Genomic DNA, 27,212 nt, shown 5'->3' with positions numbered 1-27,212 from the left:
CAAACAGTGAGATGGATAAATGGCTTGTGTTGTCACTCCTAATTATAGCTGATGACAAAAGAAAATGAAAAATGAAGAGTCTCCTGTGAGAAATCTTGTTAGTGGACTTGCATTTCAATTGAAGTTGCAAACTCTTCTGGGACTGGGGTCTCACCTTTTGTAAAGATAGGAAGGTGTAAGGGAGACTGGATGTTTCTTTGGGTGCAGTTTCATAATTAGCTTAAGTTCATCATGAAGTGAGGTCTGCTTTCCAGTTCCCACCTGCATGTTCTTGATGCCTTACTTCTGCATTCCTGTTTATATAATACCAAAAACCTCTTGAGAGGGGGAAAAGATAAAAAGCATTCGGGATCTAGATCACTTTTCCTACCTGACTGATCATTCAGCCCCAGCTGCACATGCTGGGACAAGAGAACAGGGCAGGCATGCGTGGCCAGGAAAGGGCAGATCCATCTTTTCCATGCGAACTGGAAGTGACTGCCTGCTGCGAAACCATGCCCTTGCTTCCTTCTGAAGAGCCCAGTTCTGTTTTTCTCTTGGTGGGTTGCTGTCCCGTTGCAGCGTGTCTGTCTAAGCTGCTCGTGGTGGCTGCCCCGCTGAGGCCGGGAGCCTTCCCAGAGGGAGGTTTTTGGGGTTTTCTATGGGAAGGGGGAGCCGTCTTGTTCCGCTTGGCTTTGTGCTGCCCTCCCATAGAGCCTGGTAGGAGCAGAGCATGCCCTGGGTGATAAATGCTGGTGGGTTCTGGGTTTGCCAGGCCCTCGGTGGCAGTAGCCCAGTGAGAAGTGTGTGGTCTCAAGGCGAAGGAGCTTTGGAGACAGGTTTTTGGTGCTGTTCCCAGTTCTGAGTTGGCTCGTTTGTAAGCCACTTAACCCTTCTGTCTTTGCTTCCCCGCCTGCGGAAGTGCCATCTGACAGGCGTTTTTGACTACTAAGGCATTTGCTATTTTTGAGACGCTTTTAAGGACAAAACGCAGGGATTCAATTGGAGGAGGTAGCTGGGGAGGTTATATTATATATATTTTAAGGTAAATCCCCAAATCGGTGTGTCTTTGGTGGACTTGTTTAATCTTCATTTGTATCACGTAGTTTTAAAAAATAGCAACAATAGGAAAATGGAGTATTTCAGAAATCCCTTTTGGAAATTTTAGCGGTCTGGATGCATCTCTTGGATGCGTTTCTTCCCTCTCCTCCTGTTTAGGGACACGTCGCGTTTAACTTGCGCGACCGAAGCGCTGCTCCGTGTCGTCGAGTTGTGGCAATTGCCCCGTGCGACTGCATTTAACGAGTCGATCCGATGGTCGTGTCCCACATCTGACAGCTCTGATGGCTCGCAAAGCAGCGCGAGCGTCCTGCTGAAGGGAGGAGCTCTCCCCGTTACCTAATCCCGCAGCGTTTCCAGCGAGGCTCGGCCGCCCTCCTTGCCAGTCCGGGGCATGTGCCGTCAAAACGCGCTTACAAACGGCGAGGGGATGTGCGCAGCCTGTCAGCCTCAAATCAGGGGTGTGGGTGGTTCTGGGCACGGCTCCGAGGCCTCTGAGGAAATTTTTAACCGTGGTGTCACCGACTCGATGCGTTGGCACCAGATGTCGTTTCAATAAGCCTCTCTGCTCTCCCCGCGATGCCTTTCCGCGCACGCTGGCTGGAAGAGCACCTTGGTGTCACATTGGGGAGCTCTGGTGCAAGAAAACGAGCTCCGTGTTGTGCGTGGCAAGTCAATGAACTGGAAGTCAGAGCAGGCTTTCTGCTAAAACAATGCGCAGCCCTTGCCCCGTGTGGCTCTCTCCGAGGGCTGCATGCTGATGCGAGTGAAGCGCAGTGGGAGCACCCCGTGCTTTCCAGCCTTTTTCTTCCGTCTTACGATGTGTGTGTGCGCTTGTGTGTGTGTGTGGGGGGGAGGAATTGAAATTCAGAAAGGGTGTGAACTCCACTACGCTGGTAGGAACCGTTTCAAATCAGGAAGGCAAAATGTGGCTCGCTCTGCTAGCGCACAAAAGGCTTCGTCTAAACTGAAGTCATCTGGGGATGGGAGCCGAGGAGTGCACCAGGGGCTTGGCAAGCACTTTTTGGGATGTCGATGATGGTGGTAGCTCCTGGAATAAACAAAGAGGGAGTTGCATGAAAAAATTCACACTGATTTGCAGTGTAACATAGAGAGGAGAGAGGCAATGTGTCTGGCCTCGCTGCCTGCCCGTCACGGGCTGTTGGCCTTCGAGCATCGCCAGCATGCCTGAGCAAAGAAGGAACTCGCACTGGTCCCCCAGCTTTTTGGTGAGGTGTGGACTCATTGGAACCCGGAGGCAAGGCAAACAAAAGCACCAAAAGCTGCGGTTTTGGATGAGTCAGCATTTCCATTTTACATGATCATTCCGAGATTTTTTTGTAACTCATCCAAAAAAACATGAAAGAAAAACAGCGACCTGGGTCTCAGCCTGAAATTTCATTTGCTTTGCAGAAACGAGAGGTTTTGAGTTATGCAAGTGCAAATTTTCCTTGAGTAATACTGTGTGTAAAGCCTTTCTTTTGCATTTGTTTATCTCCAAAACAGGTTCATTTTTTAAAATGAAAACTTGAGCCTTCGGTCCCTCCTGTGGACAAATAGCCTTACAAAAGGTCTTGTTTCATTTTAGAAAAATGAATTGCTGCGCCGGTGGGGTAGTATTTGATTGCTTTAAAAGTTCCTGTCAGTGTTTTATTTTTGTTTTTGTTTGTGGACTTGCTGTGCATTTTGCCCGGCCATATTTAGTCTGCATACTAAATGTTAGTCTGCCCAAACACTTTACTTTGTGCACTTAGCTTTTATATATATATTTTTTCCTTTTATTTCCTTTCTCCTTTTTTCTTTCCTTTTTTAATTTTTAATTTTTTTTTTTTCCTTTTGCTTTCACCCAGATGTATCTTAGACTGAGACAGACCTCGCTCTGACGGGCCGGATTTTAGTCCGTGCACTAAATTTTAGTCCGCAGACTAAAAAATAATATAAAAAATAATAATAATAATAATCCGCGGATTATTTGCTTAACTCAATTCCCTCACTGAGAACTACCCGGACCTTAAGCTCTCACCACAGCCTGGGTCCTGGGGGGGGAGGCTTCACAGCTCCCGGGGGAGTCCTGCCACCCGTCCTCCCACCGCGGCGCGTCCAAGCGGAGCCTGTGACCGTCCCCTGCTCGTGTCCCGCTGGAGGGTGGCAGCCTCTGGTGTAGTTCTCGGTGGGCAAATTGGGCAGCCTTCCCGGTTGGGAACTGTGTCGGATCAGTAGAGCTTAAAAAAAAAAAAAAAAAAAAAAAAAAAGAAGAGGGGGGTGGTTGCTTTTATTTTTTTAGGGCGGGATTCAAAAGCTTGGGGGGCGGCGGGGAGGGAGACGAAATTTGAGGGCAAATTTCCTAAGCAAAGGGGTGCGGCGGTAGGAGGGGGAAAAAAAAAACGCCATAGAACGAAATTCGGTCCATACCCGCACTCCTGAGATGGTTTGTCCAGTTCCTGAAGAATCCTAAAGAGATCACGGCAGCAAACAAAAACCCAGTGGTGGGGGAAGTCAATCCAAAACTGAGAATAATCCGCGGCGGCCTGAGGCACTCGTAGCTCACGCAAATTTAAAGCATCCAAATTTGACAGCACAGAGCCCAGAGTTTTTATTTTCTCTTCAGCACCAATTATAAACTGCTAGGGGGTTTGGTTTTTTGGTTTTTGTTTTCTTTTTTTGGTTTGCTTTTTTTTTTTTTTTTTTTTTTTGGAAAAACTAAAACCACAAAGTTTGCATTGTGTCTCTGGGACAGATTTACGAGTGGGATGCACCTTTGGAGACAAAAGAAATTTGGCCCCGTATTCTGACATTCGTATCCAGGACTGAAAATTCTTTATGATGGGAATTTCAATTACCCTTTTAGTTCAAGTTAAGAGTTTTGATTTCGATTTTTTTATTTTATTTTTTTAGTACATGCACTGGCATTGGAACATAAATTGAATAGAGAAATGTTTCTATACTATGCCTCACCATTGCACAATCAATTTTTTGGCATACACTGTGGTGAAGTTGGACTTGCTGCTATGGAGACTGATGTTTAAAGTTTCTAATTGTATAAACATTTTCTATGTCCCCCACACCGTGGATTTCTTATAATATTGGATATATTTTTCCTTGCTGGACTATTCTCTTTTGGATTGACTCCCCCTGTTTGGATTATTTCACTGCATTATCATCTTTAGGACTCGTCAGGAACAGGACATTTCACCTCAGGAGTACGGGTATGTACTTAAAACGTTTTTTCAAATTACTAGGCCTAGTCTTAAAAAAAATAAAAATAAAAATAAAAGGAGAAAAAAATGCTAGAACCGGAATATTTGAGTTTGAGAGAGCATCCCCGAGGCAGCAGCCAGGTGACCGTTTTAACACAAGGTGGTAAAGAGGAGAGAGGCTTAGTCCTGTAACTCATGTCATGTGTTAAACGCCACTTTTTGCAGGGGAAAGGAAGCTGTGTGAGGACTTGAAATATAATTTTTTTTTACACCTACCTCATTCGGAAACAGTGAGGGTAGCCCTCAGAAACCGCCTGCCCCAAGGTTGCTGAGCCAAAGGCAGGCAGAGCATTTCTCAGCAGGATTTAGGAAGCGGCTGTTAGGGTTTCACCAACTCTAACATCAAGAGCTTAAGAGTGGACAAATGAGGCTCCTTTTAGAGCTGGCAGATCTGTTGCTCTGCCTGCCCGCTAATTTGCTCAAGACAGGGGCTTGTCGTCTTTGCCTTAAGGAAGACGAAGAAAAGAAAACTGATGTAGGGGATCTTTTTGTTTTGTTTTGTTTTAAATCTGTGTAGTGGCTGCTAAGTGAACTGTCCTGAGGGTGAAACACAGCTAAGGGTGAAGTGCTTTAGTTTCAAGCTGTGGTAAATCAAGCCTGATAAAACACCATCCAGGAGGTACAAGAGGGAGACCTCAGTCGTTTTACCTCCTGGCAAATATCAGCAGGCTTCAGTTCTGTGGTTTTACCTCAAGACACGCTCATTTACTCTACTCACCACAAGGTTTAAAAAAAAAAAAAAAAAAAAGACTTTTTTGGCTTTTTAATTGGAGACAGTCTTACGTTTTGTTCTGGTCAGCGGTGAACTGGGAGTGGTGCTTGCCTCCACTGCACACCACGGGCTGTAACCCCAGCTGTGGAGGCAGTAGGCCTTGACACCGAGCAGCCTTTGCTGCTGGCAGAGTTTGTCAGCATTAAGGTGAAGTCCTTCCTTTTGTCCCTCTGGGTCTCACACTAAGTATTTTGGGCTTGCTGTGCCACTGCCTGGCAGTAGAAATAAATTCTGCTCCTCCACTCCTTCACCTGTTGACTCTGTGAGCTGGGCTTCCCAGCCACAGGAGCGAGCACAGCGTGCTCTGGAAACCACCCAGGTGCCCCCGAGCACCCAGGGGACGCAGCTCTGGTCCCTGGAGAGCTTTTCTTGTGTCCGATTCCCATTCTCTAGAGCACAGGTGGCTTCGGTTTACAGCTACCTACGATTGCCTGTGCAAGATCCTAGCCTGCAGTTAGTCAGTCAGTCACACGCTGATTTATTTCTCCTTGGTGCTGTGTGGATTGGGTCCGCCTACCCTGGTGCCAAAGCATTTGGGATTAGCTCAGTTTTTACCCGAAAATGCTGGCACCCACACTTAACGCTCGCACCCACCCCGCTGCCTTTTCCCCAGCCTGTGCATCACCCGTAACACAGCCAGAGAGGAGTGCTTGAGGAGGCCGTCCAGGTCAAGTGCATAATTAACCAATATTTTGCTTTTGAGGTAAGGGGAAAGGAAGATGGGGATGTGATTAGGGTTGTGTAGAACTGTTCCTGAAAGGTTTTCTAAAAAAGCTGCAGTGAAGAACTGCTGTGAGCTCTGTTTTGTAGTCACTCCAGGTAAAAAATCTGGTAGAGTAGCAGTTGGTTCTCTTGACACGGCTTTCAGCTGTCCTTACGTGTACCAAATACGCAAGAATTATCCCAATAAATCTGTGGGGATGACTTGCCAGAATAAGGTCAAGGAAGGAGCAACTTGCAAATTGGAGCTAGACGTTTCCTGCACCCCACCCATGCTTTCCTTGTTGTTCTCCAAAGTTGAACAGCAGCCTCCATAGCAACAATCTGACCTGCTGCCTGCAACAGTCCATGTTAGCAAGACTTCATTCACTAGCCAAAAAAAAAAAAAAAAATTAATAATAATAATAATTAAATGTAGCGGGACCCCATCCAATTTCTACATTCAGTGACTCCTGCTCATTTGTACCCTTCTCCCCACCTTCACTCCACCCCATGTGCATGGCTGATAGCACCCGTGTGTGTTTGTCCTGATTTCTGAATGAGTTCCCCCCTTCATTCTTCCAGTTGTTTTTCCGAGTGCGCTCTCATGAATTCTCTTGCTGGCATTGCACCTTCACCCCAGCGAGCGCAAGGCTTTGCAATTAACCCTTTCTCAACCCCAGGAACTGGATTTTTCCCATCCTCGCTGGAGGGACGTTGATTAGTGCAAACACAAGTTTGTTCCACCGCGTTGGGCAATGAGAGGTTTAATTGCTCGGGCTTGCTGCTGGTCAGCGAAGAAAAAGAAACAAACCCAGACAACCCGTTTCTCCTTGCTTCTTTTTTTTTTTTTTTTTTTTTTTTTGTTTTTGTTTCCAGGTCTTCCGGCCCCGCACTCCACCAGAAGCAATTGCGCTATGTAGCCGCCTGTTGGAGTACACCCCCACTGCCCGCCTGACTCCCCTGGAGGCCTGTGCACACTCTTTCTTCGATGAACTACGGGACCCAAACGTCAAGTTACCAAATGGGCGAGATAAACCTGCACTCTTCAATTTCACCACTCAAGGTAGCCTGTGAGCATTGAAGATCGCTGCTTTAGGAGGAAGCTCTGATAAACGTTTGTCGTGCAGACATTGCTCCTTCAAAAGTTTAAAAAAAAAAAAAAAGTCTCCAAGTAGGACTAAAGATATTAATTGATTGTGTGGCCAGCCGTCCATTTCAGAAAGAGAGGACAGGGACTTGTAGAAATGGGTCACGGGACTTTCAGATCCTGATTCACGTTTAGTCCGGGTGACCAAAGGCATCAGGAAGGTTTATGTTTGTGATTTAGTGTCCGATGTGTTTGCGTGAAATATCACAGTCAGTGGACTGTGGAGATTAATTTATCACTTTGGAGATGTTCCTGCTCCTTTGTACCTGAAACGCTACTCCTCCCTGTGCCGAGGAGTAATGGGTATTAGGTTTGGCAGGGGAGTTTGTAGTGTTGCAGCCCATTTTAGGTCTGGATGTGAGATAAATGCAGAGATCTTACCATCCAGATTTTATGTACTGCACGGTTTATCTGGCATCCCATTGACTCAGTAAATTAGTAACTACAGAAATAACAGGCAACTTTTTTTATCCCAGACCACTGTACAATTTTAAAACCATTCATGTATTTTTTTCCATGGAAATTGGAAATACAAAACTGATATCCCTATAGTACAGTTTTGCCTGCCAAGACAGAGAATGTGAGAAGTATGGTGAGAATGTGAGAAGTATGGCATACAAATACACTAGTAATTAATTTTGCAGCATTTTTCTGAATGTTAAGTGATTAGTTGCAAGTTCTCACCCTTTGAGCAAGAACAGATCTGTGTGCGTTTTCTGCTGGAAGTCTAAAACACCTTTTGGCTCAGTTAGCATCAGTGCAGTTTTTCAAACTCTTCAGTGCACGTGATGTCCATCTGTCAAAATGTGGAACAGAGCCCTGTGCTTGAACCTGTGGAGCCCTTTAATCGAAAAGAATAACAAACCAACAAACAGAAACCTGCCCAAACATGAACTTTTAGCTTGTTTTGAATGGCTTCCGTGCAGAAGGTAAATCTGTTGAATATACTAAGGCATTTCCAGAGCCTGAAAACCTTAAAATATTTTGATGTTAGGTGTCATGAACGCACACAGGGCCTTACTAGCACTTGAGGGAAGAAAGCATTGGAGCAGCCAGTGTTGTCAGCAGACTGCCACCACAGCATCAGCAGCCTCACAGCATTGCCCAGGTGTTGCTAGTACTGTGAAAATAGCTTGTGCTTCTGTCTCTGGCCTCCGCGCTGACTACTGCATCTGTTGCTGAGAATCTGGGGGTTGTTACAGATATTTCCACGTGAAAGTATTCATGAACTGTGTTTTCTTTCCACTGCAAGGCCATAGTCAGTCACAAAGATAGTTTTGATCCCAGTGTCTCAATAGAGCTTTGCCTTTGTTCTTTCTAAAAGTATTCATTATTAATTCTATCTTCATGCAGTAGATGGGCCCAATCTTAACATAATTAAAACAAGAATTTAAAAAAGGCTCGGAAAGCTCTGTAGCCAGTCCTTCAAAAATCCTCAGGGAAAAAATAAATGTATATATTGGGAATTTGTCCCTGGTATCCCCCAGGCAAAGTGGGAGCTGCTGGGTAAGCTAATCCTCAAGCAAATTTATAGCTCCTTATTTGCCATCCTAGAGAGCTGATGTGTTCTCCCTTTGCACAGTGACTCACGGGAATGGAAAGAGAAATTGCTTCCAACAGAGTGAGGGCCTTAAGATTCAAAAAAGCAGGTTTATGTCATCGGCAGGTACCAGTTTTAGCATCTGGAAAGAGAATCCAGGACAGAGGCTGGTCATTAATGCGCTTCCACATGAGCTGTGTTGCAGGTCACCAGCCAAAAAAAGCTAACCAGAATTTTAAGTATAAATAAATAGCTTAGCTCAGTGATTTTAAGACCTTTGTAAGTAATAAGTCTCGTGTAGCAGCAGTCCTGACTCTGACCTCAAGGTATTTGAGGGGCTTCTGCTCCTCCTGTGACCGCTGTGACGTCCTCGGCCAGACTGCGCAAAGACCCCATCAAAGTGGCTAATGCAGAGCAGGAATCACATCTGGGAAACAGAGCAGGTCGCTGGAAATCAGATGTGATGATAACGCATGTTAAGTCAGCTGTGGTTGCTGAGAAAGTAATGAAAGACATCCTTTTGTTTTGGAGAGCGTTCGTTTTCAACAGACGATATTAAATTTTAGAAGAAGTGTTTCCTTTGGCTATAGCCAGTTGACTGCAGCCCGTGGAGTAGGAGGTAGCTGCTCGAAGGCAAAACTGTTGGAAATTACATAGATCTGATCATTACCGTCATGAATTGATTTTCAGAAAGAAGCCAGGCGTCATACTAAATCTGCTGATCTAGAAATAAAAACACTTTGAGAGTTTATGGGAGATAGAGATCGTGGTCTTTGGCTGCCAGCAGTAGTTCTGGGGCACGTAGATGCTTACTTTACTTTGTAGATGAGAGCTGCTGAAGAGAACTTGATCTGATCATTCATACTGTCTTGGCTATATCTTTTTTTTTTTTAGTATTTAAAGAAATGCTTTGTGCTAATCAGAGTTTGAAAAAGTTATTTTTGTCCAAGGAGGTATATCTAGTAGCCACAGCGCTGCAGTTCAGAGACTCTTAGACCTGCAAGACAGAAAGCACAGAAAACTTTTTTTTTTTTTTCTCTTAGAAGCTGAATTTTCAAGCAATCTGTAAAATTACTTCATTGTAATAAACTTCTTACAACACGTCAGTGATTGTGCTGGATCACAAGTGCTACCATTGCTCCGTGTTAGCCATTGAAAATTGTAAAATTCGCCTGTGATTCAGCACTTAGGAATGGTTATAATTGCTTCTTGATGACAAATAGTTGATGCTAGAGTGGGTTTTTAATCAGAGAAAACGGGGCTGGCTTCTGACCTTTCTTTTGAAGTTTAAGAAACAAAACAAAACAAAAAAAAAAAAACACATTCCGTTTCTATCCGTACTGCTTCAATGTGACCAAAAATCCTTAGTGTGACTACTGGAGTGTCATCTAGGTTTTTTTTTTTTTAGTTTGATCTTTTTTTTTTTAGACAGTATTTCTGCCCAGGGCATGTTGAGGGAGCAGTGAAGAAAAGAATATGAAGCCTGTGCTGATTCCAGCACTCCTCTGGTTTGAAGAGAAACTAGTGGAATAACTTCAGTAACGTGGAAAGTTTGTTATTGTGACAAAGTAAATGAAATAAGACTAATTTTTTCAAGGCATTCTGGGAGTACTGACATACCAAACTTAGTTCAGTGCTCTTTTTCAGCATTGTTATTTCCCAACACAAAGCATTTGGTCGTGTTTGGGAAATGAAGGTAACCCGGTGTTTTGGTAAAACTGGCCATTTTCATTGGAGCTCCTTATTGGAGATGCACACTGGCTGCAAATGGCACGATTTGATCAGGAGAAAGCCAGAGGTGTTCCCCCAGCTGATGTGAACCAGAACTGACTCTTAAATGACTTGGGATCACTACTCAGTTTGATGATTAGTTCTCGTCTGGATTGGCAAGCTGCTGCTCTAAGCGAAGTACCAAGATGTTCGGAGCATGGTGAGCTTGGGCAGCTTCGTGCCAATTAAGATAAAGTGAGGTTTCTGAAGAAGGGAACATCAGCCATTTAGTCTCTATGTGAATTCTTCATGGTAGCTTCAGAAAAACACTTATGCTTGCCTTAAAAATAACAAAAACCAGTATATTCTCCATAATTGGTGCTGTGAAAGGAGGAATTCTGACCTTATCACGTGCAAGTATGGGAGCAGTCAGAGTGGGATCCAAGTGCCATTGCAGCGGTATTTTTGTCCCATCAGCTGGCTCTTTGGCCCTGGTAATCTGGCTGCAGGGATGCTGTCAGAGGGTAGCCGCATCCTTGAGGTAGCAAATGGCTTTTGGTTTCCTTGATGTTTCAGCTCAGCTTTCATTTGGGTCTTAGTCCCATGTTATTGCCAGCGATGGGCAGGAGAGAATGAGTGGGTAACAAAAACTTTAAAAAGAGTGAGGTGAACGGCAGACTCCCTGGAACAACAGATTGGAGAAAAAGCTTTGGAGAAAATCCTAAAGCAGCAATATTTTCTTCCACAGCATAGCTAATGGCCACGATAGTATTAAGGTATAGGTTTATCACTCGTGTTCAGCTTTTAATTTGGAGGATTCATGCTTGGTCAGTTTATTTTTCCATTAAATGGAGGCTTAGGAATTCTGAATTATATTATTCAGAATATTATATTATATTCTATATTTTATTATATTATATTCAGAATATTCTATTATATTATTGTTTGGTTCTGGATGGCAATTCATGTTCATAAGTGCTTAAATTCAGTCTCAAAATAGGTGTTAATAAGAAGCTTGTAAGCAGGTGAGAGTCTTCTGCACCTTGCCTTTGCAGCAGTAAATTAACGTAAAGGAGAAAAAAAAAAAAGTCAAATATACTACCTGTCCTTTTAGGCCCTAAATTTAAAGCTTTTGTTAAGGAAAAGCAATAGGCTCCTAAAAAGGAACTCAGGTAATTTATTGTTGTGTACAAAACCACCTCACCGAACCCACAGAGTGATCTGGACTGGTTTCTGTACAGCCCCTGCTATCTGGAGGCGTTATTTAAAAGCTGCCTAGCCCCGTTTCTCCTCCAGCTGACCTCTGGGAGCTTCAGAAAGCATCAGTCATCCTTCCTTGAGGTGACTGCTGGCATCCTTTCCGCCGGATGCTGCTTTCTCAAGATTTAGTCGCTCCCGTTCCTGAGGCAAACAGGACCTGTCTTGTCCTGGCTCGCTCCCACCTCCTGTGAGACTCCTGAACGGGCGCCAGCAGATTGTCAGCTGCTGGCACCGCCTTGCCCCGCATCCTCCCACGGTTGGGGCTTTCAGAGGCCTGGTTCTCATCCTGATGCACACCAAAGCTGGGTTAGATTTGGACCCTAAAAACCCTAAAAACTGTTTTTTTCCTTGGTTTAACATCTTCAGAAAGCAGGGTCGTGTCATTTTGCTGCCCATTTAAATTACCCGGCAGCCCTTTGCCTTTCCCCGTGCTTTTAAAGGAGATGTCAGCCCTCCTCGGCCTCGCTCAAGGAGACCGCTGTGAGCTTGGTCTTAGGTTTCCAGGTCCTTGAGAAGCGAAGCTCGAGGGAGCCAAAGAACTGAGCCCTTGAAGCTCTTGGAGCAACTGTGACAGCTGCCTGCTTGCTGAACCAGTGCCCAAAGCAGCGCCACCGTTACCAGCCTTCCCCTTCAGCCTGATTGCAAGTGGGTTTACGAAGGGAACCCAGGCTGCTGAAACGCAACAGGCTCCATCAGTTCTTTGCTAACTCCCGAGCCACGCTCTTTCCCTAGGAAATCATTCCCTTGGGTCACCACTTGCAGTCCTGTCAGTCTTGCTCTGGAGGCTGCCTGCTGGATGTGGCCGTGCTCAGCAGAGGAGCAAAACGTGACGTGACCTCGGGCTGTAAGGGCAGCACGCGTTTTGCCCGAGGTTGCTGGTCTGGGGGGGAGCCTCGAGGGGCTGCGCCTGCATGCGGGGCCCTTTCTGTAGGATGAGCTAACTCTCTTTGTTCCACCTCCCCTCCAGAACTGTCAAGTAACCCATCTCTGGCTTCGATCCTCATCCCTGCTCATGCTCGGAACCAAGCAGCAGCTTCAACCCCTACAAACGCTACAGCAGCCTCAGGTGAGAACGTGCGCCCGCCTCCCCGCCCTCGCTCCCCACAGGCACCTTCCTCGTGGGGAGGGCTCCTTCCAGCCTCACCGCCCCCTCGGTCTCTGCAGGTGCCCTGCTGGGGCCACTAACCCAAAATCCAACCCCAAAGCCGTGTTAGGGAGGTTGGTCAGCTTGTTCACTGCCTGATCTGAGTAGCTGCAGTTGCTTCTTAGTGACTTTGCTTGTGTCATCTTCGGGCGTTTTGGGTTTTGGCCAGCAGTGAGAGAATTTCTCCTTTGTCTCTCTCGCTCACTCTCATGTTTCTGTCTGAAGCCCTTTAAAAGCTTGCTGTTGGCCCGAGCCACTCCATGTTGTGTTATGTTCCCAGCGAAAGCTTGAAAGCCTTGTAATATCAGCTGGGAGGCTCCCGAAGCAGATCCCAGGTGCTGCAGGATGTGGCAGCCGTGATTCATGCGTGGCACTCTGAGTCAGCCCTGAGTCAGCACTGCCAACAGGCTATCAGGGCTTGTGCAACCAGGGGCAGACTCTAACAGGGGTGTGCTCGCGTGCGGATCCCACATCAGTCCCATCTCTGTGACCCCTTCTGAGGTGCAGGGCGCTCACTCAGTTGCACAGGAAAATGGTTTCGGGTCGATGTGCCAGTTCCTTCAACTCCAATGTGCTTTGTCCAGCCACTGCTGTACAGAAAGCACTTTTATACTCGGGGACAGACAGACAGAACTGGCTTGAAAGATAAGGCTGCTCTCCGAAAACGTAACATCAGGAGGGAAAAGATTCAGCCCGCCCAATTTATATGCTCTGAATTAGGAGGAGGCAAATTGGCTATTTTAAAATTTAGCGTGTTTGTTTCATGCACTTGGCAGTGTTCTCTGTTTCCCTTTTTTTGCGCATCTGTTGCTCAACGAGTGAGGGGAGAAAAAGATTAAAGGAGTAAAAGTGATTGAAAGACTACGAAATGCAAACGTGGAGCGTGACTTTAAGCCCTTCTGAAAAATGCCTTCACTTAATGTCACTTGGATGCCTTGCTAAGGAGCCCTGCCAAGGTGCAACAGGCTTAAGGAGTGAGCTGGGTTAAGGCAAGGTCTGTTTTCACCCACTGCTTCCCCCCAAGTACACAGTAGGGGAAGAATACGTGAGGCTGAATCCTAGAAGTGTCCTAAATGTGAAGTATACTAAATGAGAACAAAAACAACTAAAAACACCTTCATGGCATCAGCATTTGTAAGCCCCCTGCTCACAAGCACTGCGCTGAGTTGGGATAGAGCATCTTCCTCCTAGTTCCAAACCAAAACACAGCTTGGAAAGAAAATACAGACTTAAGTATTGGGCAACTTTCAGCTTTGTGCTTCTGCTTCTCCTGTCTGAGATTACATTAATCTGTCTGAGATTATATTAAGCCAGGCAGTACAAGCCCCTTTGCCAACCAACATGTCCCAGGTCTGCATTTTTGAAAGTTACCCAAAATGGGCAATATTTGTTAACTGATAGATGCACAGCGGTGATTTCAGTAGACACCAGCAATCCCGGGATCGTGATGTTAAGTGCAGGGGAAATATTGCAGGTAATTTTTAGTGTGAAAAATGTATTTGTTGTAGGTTTCCCCTTCTCTTGAGGCACAAAGCTGGACTCCCTGTACTAAGGGAACTTGGCTGTTAGGCAGTGCTAGGGGTTGTCGTGTTGGGCATCCCGCTGTGATGATCCCGTGTAATCCCAAACGAGATGGGGTGCCTGAACTCCCAGCTACAAAACAGATTCGAGCTGGTGTCACCTGCCAGTGTGGGGCAGTTGAAAAAGCCCACGGCACTCCGGTAAAATAAGGTTTGGGAAGTACATGGTGTTCCTATTGAAGGGATTCTGGAAATTTTAAATTCCTTTGGCAGGAGAAGAGGGGCAGGCGATTTTCAGAGGCTTCTGTAAGCTCTACGTAGGGATGCATCCATAGCAGACACTTACAGGAGTACAGCTGGTGCATTTCAGGCTCACCAGGCTTCACGTTTTGTGCCGAGCCCTGGATTCCTACATCCATGGACACTGCAGGAAAAGTGGGCCTGTCTCCTACTTCCACTTGTCTCCTCTCTTGCCTTACTCCAAAACTGCTTGTAGTTTTGTTTCTCTGTCTTTGCAGAGGGCAGCACAGCCTGTCAGCACTACAAATCCAATCAGCTAATGCCCTCGTTAGTGTTAATGGGCTTTCTGTCACTGCGTTGGTGTCTCTTTGAACCTACAGCCCCTTAGTTCCTTTCTGGGTGTTTTTTAAGGAGCACCACGTACCCTCTGAGAACGCAGAGAGATTACTCAAAGAGAAAAGCTGAATCGAAGGAGAATACTCTGATGAGAGATGGCTTCTTCCCGTTGTTTGTAAGAAGTTTTAGAAATGGGTATTTGAGCCCTAATGTGATTTCCTGCTGTACGCATCTGCCCCGTAGCAGAAAGCACAGCCTCGTTGGTGGCACAGGCAGCTGCCTAGCAAAGCTGATGTTTTAGCAGTGTTCCTGAAGGCCCAGATTTTCTTCTCTCATGCCCGAGTGCCAGTTCCTCATGGTGACGAGGAGTAACTGAATGCCCAGAGACCCTCCAGTTGCACTCAGCGCTCCAGCAGAGAGCCACTGAGCCAAGCCCCTGTCTGTTCCCTCAATGCCCCATCAATGCAGAGTCACAGAACAAGTGGGAACGTCAAAATGCTGTGTTTTCCTGCAGGTTTGGAGCTAGCACAGCCTTGAGCAGCTTGTGCAGCCTAGGACGGTTGCACACTGTTGTGAATAGCCCCCCGTAAACGGGCCTGGGCTGCATCACCCTATTTCCTCATCCCATCTGGTGTGTGTGTATCTCAGGAACTCCCCCTTCGGAGTGATGATAGGAAAGGAGCATAAGTCACATGTGTTACATGGAGCAGCTCCATCCCCTCCTCTTTCTTTATCTCTGGTTAGTAGCAGTGTAAGGGGAATGATTCCAGCCCCTGCTGTCTTCAGGAGTAGGAGATCAAAAGGTACGAGTGGTTTCAGCAAATGATGTACACGCACTTTTTCGCGGAGAAATCCTCTCTGCCAACAGTGCAGACCCCAGCTGGACTGTGCACATCAGGCACAGCAGATGTTGCCTTAGCTAGAGTTTATCTGTACCTGAAAGTTAATCTACAGCAGGCACAGTTTAAAGTGGGGAAGCCATTAGCTGTCTGGCTGGGTCACTTCTGATTTCTGTGGTCACCATCAGCCTGCGTGCGTGCGTGGCTTGGGAGCTGCTCCTCCAGAGTAATCCCCCACCTAGGAGGACACCTCTCCCGTGTGAGGTTAATTTTCCAGCTAACACTGCCACTGTCACCGTGTTGCAGCTAAAGCAACTTCGTGAGCTTTGTTTTTTGTCTTTTTTGATGGCCCTTTTTTGCTGCAGTCTTCTTGAGTTGTCACTCAGCTGGTGCTGCCCATCTCTGGGCTCTCACTCACCTCCTTGCCTGTTGCTCATGGCTGCACTTCCAGCTATGGTCAGGGCAATGTGGCTGGGTCAAATTAACAGGTGAACGTAGGGCATTGCCCAGCTACGTTGCCTTGTGAGCTCTTCTCTGCTGGAGAAGTATTAAGGCACCCCACCGCCCCCAGTTTCATTTTATCTTCCCTATTTTTTATGCTAGTCCTACCGTCCTTGAGTCCGAGCTTGGTAAATCTGTGCTTTCCTTTCAGGAGCCCTTTTCCCCCTGTCTTTCAAATGCACTGCTTGCCCAGCCTGCCCTCTCCTGTGCTGAGACAAGAAGTCATTTTTTCTTCTTGCGGTATTGATGGCTTTGCAGTTAACCTCTCTTACATTAACTGGGAGAAATGCACGGCGCTGTCTCTTAGAAAGCCTCACTTAATGCCTTTTTCCAGCCCTGTATTTATTGTGGCAACTATTTTGTGTGTTTATTCATTCGTTTTCCTCTTTGTGACTGTGCTGATCAGGTACTATATAGGATGGCTCCAGATGAAGCCAGTACATTTTTCCCGTATAAATTCTTCTAATGTTCAGGAAGTTTTTATTTTTTTTTTTGGAGAAAACACCAAATGCATGAGGTTAATTGGCCACCCAGCTGTTCTGCTGTTCCCAGTGTGTTAGTGTGTTTATTGGCAGCACGGCTCTTACTTTACTCCGTTTCCAGCCTTACTCCAAGCCTGCCCCAGTTAGTTGGAGTGTCCTAAAACAGGGGCCTTTGCGTGTTATTAATGAAGACTCTCCGTTAATTAACCCTTTGTTCCAGCCTGAAGCAACTCCATTTTTCCCTCCGGAGTGGCACCTGAAAACCCAGTGCATTCCCTTGTGGTGTTCCTTTGCACACCCTGTGTTTTTTGGGATGCCCTTGTCCCACGTGCCCGTGGCCCTGCGACCTGTCTCTGCGTGGAGCTCCGGCCCTCGCAGAGAAGAGGAGCTGGAGGTTATTCACCGCAGGGACCTGATCCCATAACAGCGCCTTTTGCTTGTCTAAACCTACCAGGGCGCAAGATGGGCGATCTCTCCCTGGGCCAGGTTGCATCCCTCCTGCTAAATCCCTCCTGGTGTTTGCAGCCCTCAGCTGTCGAAATCAGCTTTCTCCTGCCAAAAGGTCGCCCTCCTTCCCTCTCCCCAGAGCAAACGGCTCCGTCAGGAGAGCACCATACCCAAAGAGCACGGTGGTGGGCGTTGGGGGTTTCCCCGTGCGGCAAATGTCGTAGCTGTTGTTCCTGATGTCTGTGCTGTGGAGGTAATCCTGGTTGTTCTTTCTTTCCTTCCTTCCCCTTGCCTGTCATTCGCAGATGTTAATGCAGGAGAACGAGTTCAGACCAATAGTGTAGCTACAGCATCAGCCTCCAACTCCACCTGAACCGGTACCAAGCAGCCAGCTGCACAGGAAAAATCACCAGTAATTTGAGTCTTGCTCAGCAACACTGGTCACATTTGGAAAGAAAATTAAAAAGAGGAAAAAAAAACAACCAACCAACCAACCTGTTCATTTTAGTGTTCAATTTTTTATTATTATTATTGTTGTTCTTATTTAACCTTGTAAAATATCTATAAATACAAACCAGTTTCATTGTATTCTCACTCTGCAGGGTGTCCGGGGCAGGGGACTAGGTGGGGGGAGGAGGGAAAGCGGAGCAATACAACACACCAATATCTCTCCCCTCGACAATCTCTTCATGTTGGAAGTTTGCTGTTGTGTACTTCAGAACCAGGACTCTTGCCTCATGCCCTCCCCCACAACGGAAAGAAGGAAAAAACAAAACAAAACAAAAAACAAAACAAAAGAACCCCCCAAACCTCATTCTCTGCTGAAGTTCTTTTTTTTTTTTTTTTTTTTTTAACCTCTTTTTTTTTTTTTTTCTTTTTAAGTGAAGTTTCGGACTTTGATGTAGTGCACAGCTTGAATTTGGTCGGGAGCTTAGCAGGGGTCATTCAACAGAGCTCAGCGTTTCGTCTCAGCCGAATCCATGTCCCGGGCTGGCCGAAGAGCTGCCCCCAGCCCAGCTCGGCTCGGCTCGGCGTGGGGCGCGGGCAGCGCGGTAGGAAATAGGTTGCCTAGGGGGGGGACGGGGTGGGGAGGGTTTACCGCGTGTCTACGGCTTTTGAACTGCTAGTGGCAGACTTTTTTCCTTTTTTTAAAAAAAAAAAAGCAGTGCTGGCAACGAGGACGCCCGCAGCTTCGTTGCCGGGCGGGTTATATATAATATAATACACACACATGGCGCCAACGCAAGCGCTTGGCTTTGCTGCGGCGGCTCGGCTCGCGTTTGGGCAGGGAGGAGCGGGCAAGCAAAGCCCTCCGAAGAGGGGAACGAGGGCGCCCAGCCCGGGGTGGCAAGGGACTCTTTGGAAAAGTGGCCACTGTGAAAAGCGTGTTTTTTTTTTTTCCAAGTCTCTCAATTCGGACAGGCTTCCCTTTCCCCGAGGTGCGTGCAGGAAAAGGACACCAGGGTTTATAATGTGAACTGTAACAGTCTACTGGTTTATTTTGTAATATTTTTTAACTGCAGCTTTAACTTGCAGGATGCCACATGCTACGGTAGCTCTGATTTTAAATCCACAGCTAGAATCTGTATTTAAATTTCATCTTTTTAACCTCTTGCTTTTTTGATCTCTATTTATTGATGCGCGTTGCCACATTGCCATTATGTTTTTACATTGGTAGAGTATTAATAAAATACACATCGGAGTGCTATCAACAGTAATTTGTACCTGCTGACTTGTAGGAAAGCTGGCTACATTATGAGTGTGTGTGTATATATATTATATAAATATATACATGTATACATAGATACAATACTGTTCCTTTTTTTCGTTTTGTCTCCGATCTCCAATCAGTCTGCCTGAAGCATGGGGTGAGTGCTTGGTCTAGTCCATCTGTCCAGGGGCCGGGCTTTCCTCCCCGCGAGGCTGAGTGCTGTCTGAGTCCGCGTCTCTGTTCCTCCAGTCAAAGCAATACTCCTCGGGAAGGGCAGGGCACGGAGGAGGCTTTGGAGACCCCATCCCGGGCCTTAACGCTCCCTGCAGAGAAACCTCAGCCGCCTTGGTTGGTGCTCACGGGCGGTGCTGAGCCCTGCGGGTCCCTGAGGCAGTCGCTGCTTTGTGTGGCCCGGCAGCAGCGGCTTCGGCAACCTCGGCCACCGCAGGGCAGCAGGGGTTTTGCTCAGCGGCCGGGCGCGTTTCCCTCTTGTACATTTTACCCCGTTCCTATGGGATTTCATTTTTATTTTTTATTATTTTTTTTTTTTGGAAACTTGTCTCCTAGCAGCCCTGGAGCTGTTAACAAGCCCTGCCTTCCCCGTCCTGCCTGATAAAACAGTGGATTTTTTGGGGAGGGAGGAGCTGTTTCAAGAGGCGAGCGAACGCCTACCGTGAAAGCCCTTACGTTACGCTCCTCATCAGTTTGCTGTTGGACAGAAACCACGTGTGTGTGTGTATATATATATATACACACCTTAAAACAGCTGTCGTTAAATTCTGGCTGACTGTAAAAAGACAGCTCACCGACATTTAAAAAAAAAAAAGCTGAAGGCTTTCAAAACCCTCGCGCGCGCGGGTGTGATGAAAAGGGCTGAGAAGCAGCTTAATGACAGAGCACAGCTAGCGAGTGTCCCGCAAGGTAAGTTCAGGGGCTTGGTTGTGACCCAGTGATCCAGATAGGCGCAGGAGACCCGCGAAGTAGGGCAGAGGCAGGGTGTGTGGATCTGCTGTGTAGGCGAGACTGCTGAAGCATCGGCCATAGGCGCTGTTATTTGGAGGCAGTAGATTACCACGTCTTTAAAAAAAAAAAAGAGAAAAAAAAAGAAAAAAAAAAAAAAAGGCAAAAATGATGAAGAAAAATCGCTGCTTGTTCCAGGAATCGTGGCTTTCTCTCTTCTTTTTTTTTTTTCATTTTCTTTTTGGTCATTTTATCTTCCTTTAAGACTAGCGGAGGAGAGGGAAGAGCTTTTCTCTCTGATCTTGTGACTGTGCAGGCGTCTGTGTGTCTTGTGTGGGTGTTAGCTGGGGAGGGTCGGGGCGCCCCTGTGGTTTTTTTTTTTTTTCAAGGATCATGGCAGGATCACGAACTCTTTTATACAAGTTAGATCCAGGTCTTTGAATAACCTTTTTTTGTAAATAAGAAGAAAAGAAAAAAAAACAACAACAACAAAAAACCACAAAGCTCCTCACCAAATTCAAGCTTGTACATTATTATTTTTTGGTTGTTTTTAAATTTTGAGTTTTATTGTTTTGTATGTAAATATGTGGACCCAGGAACTGTTATTAATGAGCAAAAAGTTACCGTTCAGGGCAGTGATTCTGTTTAATAATCAGACAAAATGTAGACGAGCTTTTTAAAGCCATATAGTTTTAACTCTGTACAGTAGGTACCGGCCTGTATTATTGTAACAATAACTCTAGCGATGTATAGTGTATCTATATAGTTTGGAGTGCCTTCGCTTCCATGATTTTTTGGATTTTATTTCCCTTTTTTTCCCCCCCCCCTCCTCGATTAACAACGTCTCCCACACACAGCCGCATCTTCGCTCCCCCCCACCCCCCCTCACCCCCTCCCCGCTTTCTAACTCTTTGAGTGCTGTAAGGTTTCAGTGATACCATGACCCGTAGTGGAACGAAAAGGAAAAACCATCGCCGCCCTCCCATTTCATTCGAGCCGTGGCTTTGCTCTGGATGCTCCCAAGTCGCCCGCCCTGCCCCGTTCCTCCCCCTTTCCCTTGCTAGCAGCGACCGGTTTCGTTCTGCGCTCGCCGCCGGAGGTAGCCCAGCGGCTCGCGGCTGAGCTCGGCTTTGCTCGTCTGTCCCCAGTCCTGCGCCCAGAACTTTTTCTGGGCGGCAGCAGCTTCCGCGAGGCTCGGTCCTTCGGCCCCCCCCCGGGGGCTCCCCGCGCCCACCCGCCCCCCTTCTCCGGTCACGTTTTTATTTTTATTTTTTTTTTCTTCGTGAGATGATGAATTTAGCATTACTTCTTCGGTTTCTTCTTGTGCCCAGCACGAAGGCCTTGTTTCTGAAACTAGTCCGCTTGTGTTTACTACCTTGTTAGTATTCCACATAAAGATTGTCTTGAATGGGAAAACACTTAACTCTTTTACCAAACCAAAGGTTGCTGTTTTATTTTGAAGCATCTCGTGTTCATTCCGGTGAAGCAGAGGCTGCACTTTTTCTGGTGACACGAAGGTCAGTGACGTCAGGTTGGTTTTGGACAGTCCGCTCAGAGCTGTTACTCTTACTTCCTTCTGTTTCGGGCTTGTTTTTTTTTAACGAAGTGTGGTCTTGATCTGTCCTTTGGCAACGCCGCGACTGCGTAGGTCTCTGAGACGGAACTGATGGCGGTCGGCGTCCCCCGTGGGACGCCCGACCGAGACACTGCTGTTCTTAATACCGAACTCGCCTACCTTACTAGGACAAAAACCGAGCTACAAAAGGAAATTGGCTAATCGAAGATCCCCGATCACTTTTTCCGGTTATTTTTTAAGCAAAGCTTTGCCTAACAAGCGTAGCGGCAGGTGCCTGCGGCGTGCGGCTGGTGAGCGCGTACAAAAAAAAAAAAAAAAAATTTCCCCCAGGTTTTCAGTGCTCCCTGCGAAAAAGCAGACGCAAAGCAGTCTGACGGACTCGCCTGTGCGAGGGGCCTCAGCCACTGAAGATTAAAAAAAGAGAAAAAAAAAAAAAAAAAAGCCAATACCGAAAAGCACAGTAGAGTATTCAGTCTGGGGTCTACCTTTCGGAGACTGTGAGAAGGTGTCCCTGGGGTCCCGGTGTCTTTCCACGGGGCTTTTAGCCAGTTTTGTCCATAGTTCGCTTCGTTTTGCAACACTGCAATAACAGCAAAACGACCAGAAAGGAAAACAGTACCTAAGGGGTTAGCTTGAGAAAAGTAGCTTCCTTGTGTTGGTCTTTCTCAATTTATTTTTAATATATATATATATAAAATATATTTATATATATATAATTTGCTTGCCTGTAAAATTTGCGTTCATTAATGTGTTGCTGATGGATCACTTGGGCCTGTACACACCAATTAGCGTGACCACTTCCATCTTAAAAACAGAAATCTAAAATATATATATATATATTAAGGACTGTGGGTTGTATACAAACTATTGCATACACTTGTGCAAATCTGTCTTGATTTAAAGGAAAAGCAAAACCTGTATAACATTATTACTACTTGAATGCCTCTGTGACTGATTTTTTTTTTCATTTTAAATATAAACTTTTTTTGTGGAAAGTATGCTTAATGTTTTATTATTTCCCCCGCCCCATTCCCCTTGTAAATACGTTTTGTTCTGTGTGACTCGGTTCGGAAATAGTTAACTGGTACTGTAATTTGCATTAAATAAAAAGTAGGTTAGCCTGGAAATGAAATTTAAAATTACAAAGTGTGTGGTCTTTATTTCAAAATCTTGCCCCTTTCTTTCCTCCTCCTTTCTTCCTTCTCTGCCCCTTGTTCCTTGCCCTCACACCTCTTTCCACTCCGCAAGAATAGGTGGACATTGAATCTTTGTAATAATGATAAAAATAAAAAATTAAAAAAAAAATAAAGACACAAGAAATAAGCATGTTTTCTTAAATGAGCTGTGTTATTCCATGATATTTTTCCAAGAGGTGCCAGCTTGTTGTCTCTGATGCCGTTTGATTTGATGGAGAGAGGAACCCTGGGACATGATAACTCAAACTCAAACCAACCAATCTTCCTTTGCTGTCCACCTATAGATAACAAACCTAAGAACCTGTGTAAACTGCTGGCTTTGAATACTGCACTCATTGTTTTGATTTTCGTTTCAGTATTTTTTATTTTTATTTTTGATTTGGTCCCATTAGTAATGTTATTTGGTGGTGATCTGTAAAGTTTGTCAAGACCACGTCCAGTGGACCGTTCCTCCAGCAAATCAGCACGTAGCTATCTCTGAGTTGGGTTTCCGGTACTGGATAATGTATGTATTAAACATGACATGTCTATTAGCGCAAAAAGTAAAAAAAAAAAAAAAAAAAAAAGTTAAAAAAATAATAATAATAAAAAAAAAAGAATAAAAAATCCTTTTTTTGGGCTGGCTGACCTGGCCGAATCCATTCTGTCGCTATCCTAAAGGCTAGATGCAAGGTCATGTGACTGCTGCTTCAATAAAAACAAATTTATATTGCACAGAGCCTCCTCTTCCTTTCTTCCTGGGACGCGAGCGCGCTCCGGCCCCGACGGAGCCCCCCGGAACCCCCCGGCCTCCTGCGCCCATCGGCTGCGGCCTCGGGTCATTTCGTGACGTGGGGACCTCGGGTGAAGGGGTGACACGGTGGTGGGGCACTGCTCCTGTTCTGTGGTCCTTGGTGCTCTGGAGGGTTTCTGGGTGGACAGGGGACGAGGCTGGGATGTCGTCGGTCCCACAGCGTCGCCGGGGGATCGGCTGCTGGGACCGGGGCTGCTCTGCTCGAGGGCGGCCCGTCGCATCTCCAGGACGTCGCTGTTCGACCCGCAGAGCCGTGTTGGGTGAGTTCGCGTTGAATTTTGTCGTTTGTCACAACCCTCGGTAATTTGGGGCTGTGGGTGGTTGTCCTTGAGCACTGTGGAGCTGCCTGAGCTGGTGCCTCGCGTCGCAGAGCCCTTATCTGAGGGCTGCGTTCACCCTTCCGTGTGGAGGGCTGCAGTTGTCCATCGCTCTTTGCAATCCCTGCAAACGTTATCGATGGGACTTTTACAGCTTCTTCCCAATCACCCTTTAAAAAGAAGTAATAGAAAACCTGAGTGTTGAGGACCAGGCCCTGTGCAGCCTTCCAGGGAAGAGTTGTTGTCTCACCGTTCCTTGTTGGAAAGGAATTTTAGGCTTACCTAATTTTAGTTTTACCTAATTTTAGGTTTACTCCAGGTTTACCTGCCCATAAAATGGGTTCAAGTCCACATCCTTGTGGGCCATGATGCCCTCAAATCCCTTTAGAAGCTAATCCAACCCCAAAGCTGTGTGCATTGGCACCGTCTGTATCAACCAAACTCCCAACCACCGAGGGTGACATTAAAAGTCCAAGCCAAGGCCACCAGCAGTGGTGGTTATCAGGAAGGGGCAGCTTTCAGCCTGCTGGTGGTACAGCCTGAATCCTGGCATGCCTTCCTTTTCCCTTCAGTGCCTTGTACGTGTGGCCAAATCCCTTGCCAGGCGACAGTGCTCAGGACACGGGAAAACCTGGGTTGTTTGAGGGCATTTTTGCTAGCAACCCAAAGGGCATCCCCGTTGTTATTTGTGGTATTGATGTTTGATTTCAGTTTTGGGACATGAAGATGGCTCCAAGCTGGGGGGACTTTGGACCATCCAAGCTGCACTCCTTTCCTCTGAAGATTTTTGTATGAAGCATGGGAACGGGTCGGTGGCTGGCAGCTGGTTCTGCTGGAGGTGACAAATTTGGGGCCTGCACAGCAATGAGAAACGGTTTGAGCAGAGGTTGGAAAATTACGTGGGCTGGCGGATTCAATAGGTGAGGGACCAGCGTGGCTTTTGCAAAAGGCTTTAATTACAAGTGCTGGCTATTACTGACTCATAGGAGGGAAAAAAAAAAAAAAAAGAGAGAGAGATTCATTGTTAGGTTCATTGTTAGATCCTGCAGCTAGTTAAGGAGAGAGGAGCGGATGCAGCTCCCCAGTGCTGTGGGAGCTGCTGCTTTCCTAATGCTGGGGAGGTGAAGCGGTGAGTGAGAAGATGCTGCCCAAGTGGGATATTTAGGAAAGCAGAAGGCTGTGTGATGCAGAAGCTGTGGTTAAACATTTCAAGCCTCTCGCTGCATCTGTATTCCGAGCACCGGTGCTGTTGGGGCTCGGAGCTGGCGTTGTCACCAGGAGCAACAGCACCGGCTCCTTGCTGCGCAGCTGCAGCGAGCTCTGCAAGCGGCAGGCAGGGAGCTCCCCGCGCTTCCTCGTCCCGGGAAGTTCCTGCCAAAACAGTTCCCACATCCCTGGCGGGGTGGAGTGCTCAGGTAGGGACCCAGGGCTCTTCTTGCAGAAGGCCGGCTGTGAGAGGGCTGAACTGAGCCCTGTAACGCAGCAGGCAGAGCCTGAGCGCTTGTGGGACCAGGAGCAGAGCAAACGGCAGCGCTCAGAGCACGGTCTCAAGAGCAGCAACTTTGTGATGGTCGTGTGGCTTTTAAGGGAGGCAGGAGAGAGAGAGGAGCAGGGGTTTGTTGTGTTTTTACGTTGACAAAAATGAAGAGAGAATACGTGTCTGGGGGATAAGGTATGCTGGCTTCACGTTATCCTACCGATAGTCCTTTTTGCTGCTCAGAACTGTAGTTACTGCAAAAGGATCTCCTCTTTCCACATGGCAAGAGCTGTATCAGCAGGGAACTCCTGAGCCTATCTGCATTTTACTCCAAAAAGCCCGATTTTTAGCCATTCTCAGTGCCCGTGAGCTCGGTCCAGCTGGGCTCCCACACCTGTTGGGACGCAGAGAGGCCGGCTCCCGGTGGGCAGCTGGTGAAGGGAAAGCAGGACGAGGAGAATTCCCCCAGTGTTTCCACTTTATTTCTGCAGCCCTGGAGGCATCTGCTGTGTTTGGTTCGGATCCGGGCTCCTCCCCGGGGTAGTTCTGGTTCCTGCTAGGAGGGAATAGTGCATTCTTGTGCTGCTGATTTACGATCCCAGCTCCCTCTGGCTGTGCTCGTTTTCCTCCTCCGAGCACATTCTGCGAAGCCCGAAAAAGCCCGCACATGACCATTGAAAAGCAGCTTCCCGCAGGAACCCTGCCACGGCCTGTGGTCTGTATGCAACGCGATGTCATGTGGAAGAGATGGCTTCAGCCTGGCAGCGCCCCTTAACTCCTAACAGGAGCCAAGACATTTATAGCTCAGCCCCTGCATAGCACCCTGAGTCCCCTGCCCCCTCGCTGGCGGGCAGAGGGCTGTCTCCCTGGAGAAGACCGGGACGCTGCAGCCCACGTTCGTTCCCACACCTGTTAGAATGCTTCTTCTCTTTTTCAAACCACGTCAGACGGCGCACTGAGCCACCGGGAGGATATTTATTTCTACACGCAACCTCAGGAATACAGTAAATGCTTCACTGGATTGGTCTTCCTGTTCTACTCTTTTGCTGCATCAAGTTTTCCATGTCTCTCTTATTACACTGGATCTTGTGATTCATGTTATCCCCTCTCTTTCAACCAGGCTAAATTTGTCCAAGGTGGCCTGAGGCAAAAGAGCCAGTACCCTACACAGCTTCTCCTCCCACGCCGTGGAGAGTTTCTTTTTATGTTGCTGCATTTGCTACCTTCACTTCTAGCGACGAGCGAGGCGTGCCGGAGGCATTTTCCCAAATCCCCCAACCTACCAGGCTCATCCTCGTAGAGTCCTAACCAAAACTCACCTCCCAGCTCCGACTCCTGCTGGGTTTTGTAACGTTTACAGAGGCTGCCTGCCCCCACCGGTCCCCCAGTGCCCCTGGTTTGGTGACCAAGAGCCCAGCAATGGTTTCATGGAGCAGCTCTGCTTCCTCTCCCCAGTTCTCATGTACAGCTCAGTGGAATACAGGGCTATCGGTTTCAGGGAAATGATGGAAGGACACAGATATCAGCCCATTATCACATTAGCATTGAGAGCTAACGCTGCTATTTATTGCAGGAGTTGTAGCCAGAGCACCAGTGAGTAAGCATTTTGGGTGTTTAGCCGTGGCTACGCCTGCCCCTCCAAAACCTGGCACGTCTGATGCTGGTATTGGCGTAAATGTACCTTTGAGATGCTAAACCCACAGACCTGAGGAGTTTTGACAGGTGAGTGCCTGAGAGCTGAGCAAGCCCCTGACAGCTCTCTGATCAGATGCACTGCGCTTGTCTGCAGCCTGCTGGTTTCTGACATCCTGAGCTGGAGCACCCCCGTGCTTGCAAACAAGGCAAAGCCAGCATCCTCTCTGCACAGCCCCCTGGAGACGGAAAGGCAGAGTGACTAAGGCGGCTCTAAGAAATCAGATTCTTTCCAGAATTGTTCTCAAAAAAGCAAAAAGAGGTCAGCCCAAAGAGCAAAATCTTTGAAGAAGCCGTAAGAGCTGGCTAATGGGTCCTTCACCAACGTACACCAGCCCCAGTGTCATTTTGCTGTCACCTGGCTTTGGTTATTAGTGACAGACACTGCCTGGTTGGCAGGAACCACTCTACAGAGGGCAGGAGCACCTTTTCTTTATGTGAGGATCTATGTGAGAGGATGATGCAAGACCTGACCCCCATTAGTAGCTCGTCAAGGACGGTTTTCATTCAACCACAATGCTTATTAATAGTGGTGCTCACACAGCAAGCCACTCT

The 27,212-nt window shown here is 47.1% G+C and overlaps 1 protein-coding gene across 3 annotated transcripts in view; it reads left to right on the top strand.

The window, feature by feature from the left end:
• The window catches only part of GSK3B (glycogen synthase kinase 3 beta), a 130,993-nt gene extending 109,370 nt beyond the window's left edge, over positions 1-21,623 (top strand). The window contains exons 9-12 of one of the 3 annotated variants that reach the window (XM_084304206.1): positions 4,206-4,244; positions 6,646-6,832; positions 12,394-12,492; positions 17,241-21,623. In XM_084304206.1, the coding sequence (XP_084160332.1) occupies positions 4,206-4,244; positions 6,646-6,832; positions 12,394-12,492; positions 17,241-17,308 (393 nt within the window). In that variant the 3' untranslated portion in view covers positions 17,309-21,623. Of the gene's footprint in view, positions 1-4,205; positions 4,245-6,645; positions 6,836-12,393; positions 12,493-17,240 lie in introns of all 3 variants that reach the window. The other 2 variants (XM_084304205.1, XM_084304204.1) reach the window with 2 other exon arrangements.
• Positions 21,624-27,212: the final 5,589 nt, after the last annotated feature.

The sequence above is a fragment of the Netta rufina genome (assembly GCF_964035555.1).
Source record: "Netta rufina genome assembly, chromosome: 1".
NCBI classification, from domain to species: domain Eukaryota; kingdom Metazoa; phylum Chordata; class Aves; order Anseriformes; family Anatidae; genus Netta; species Netta rufina.
The sequence above is the reverse complement of the archived record's forward strand: the minus strand, read 5'-3'. Positions and strand labels throughout refer to the sequence as shown.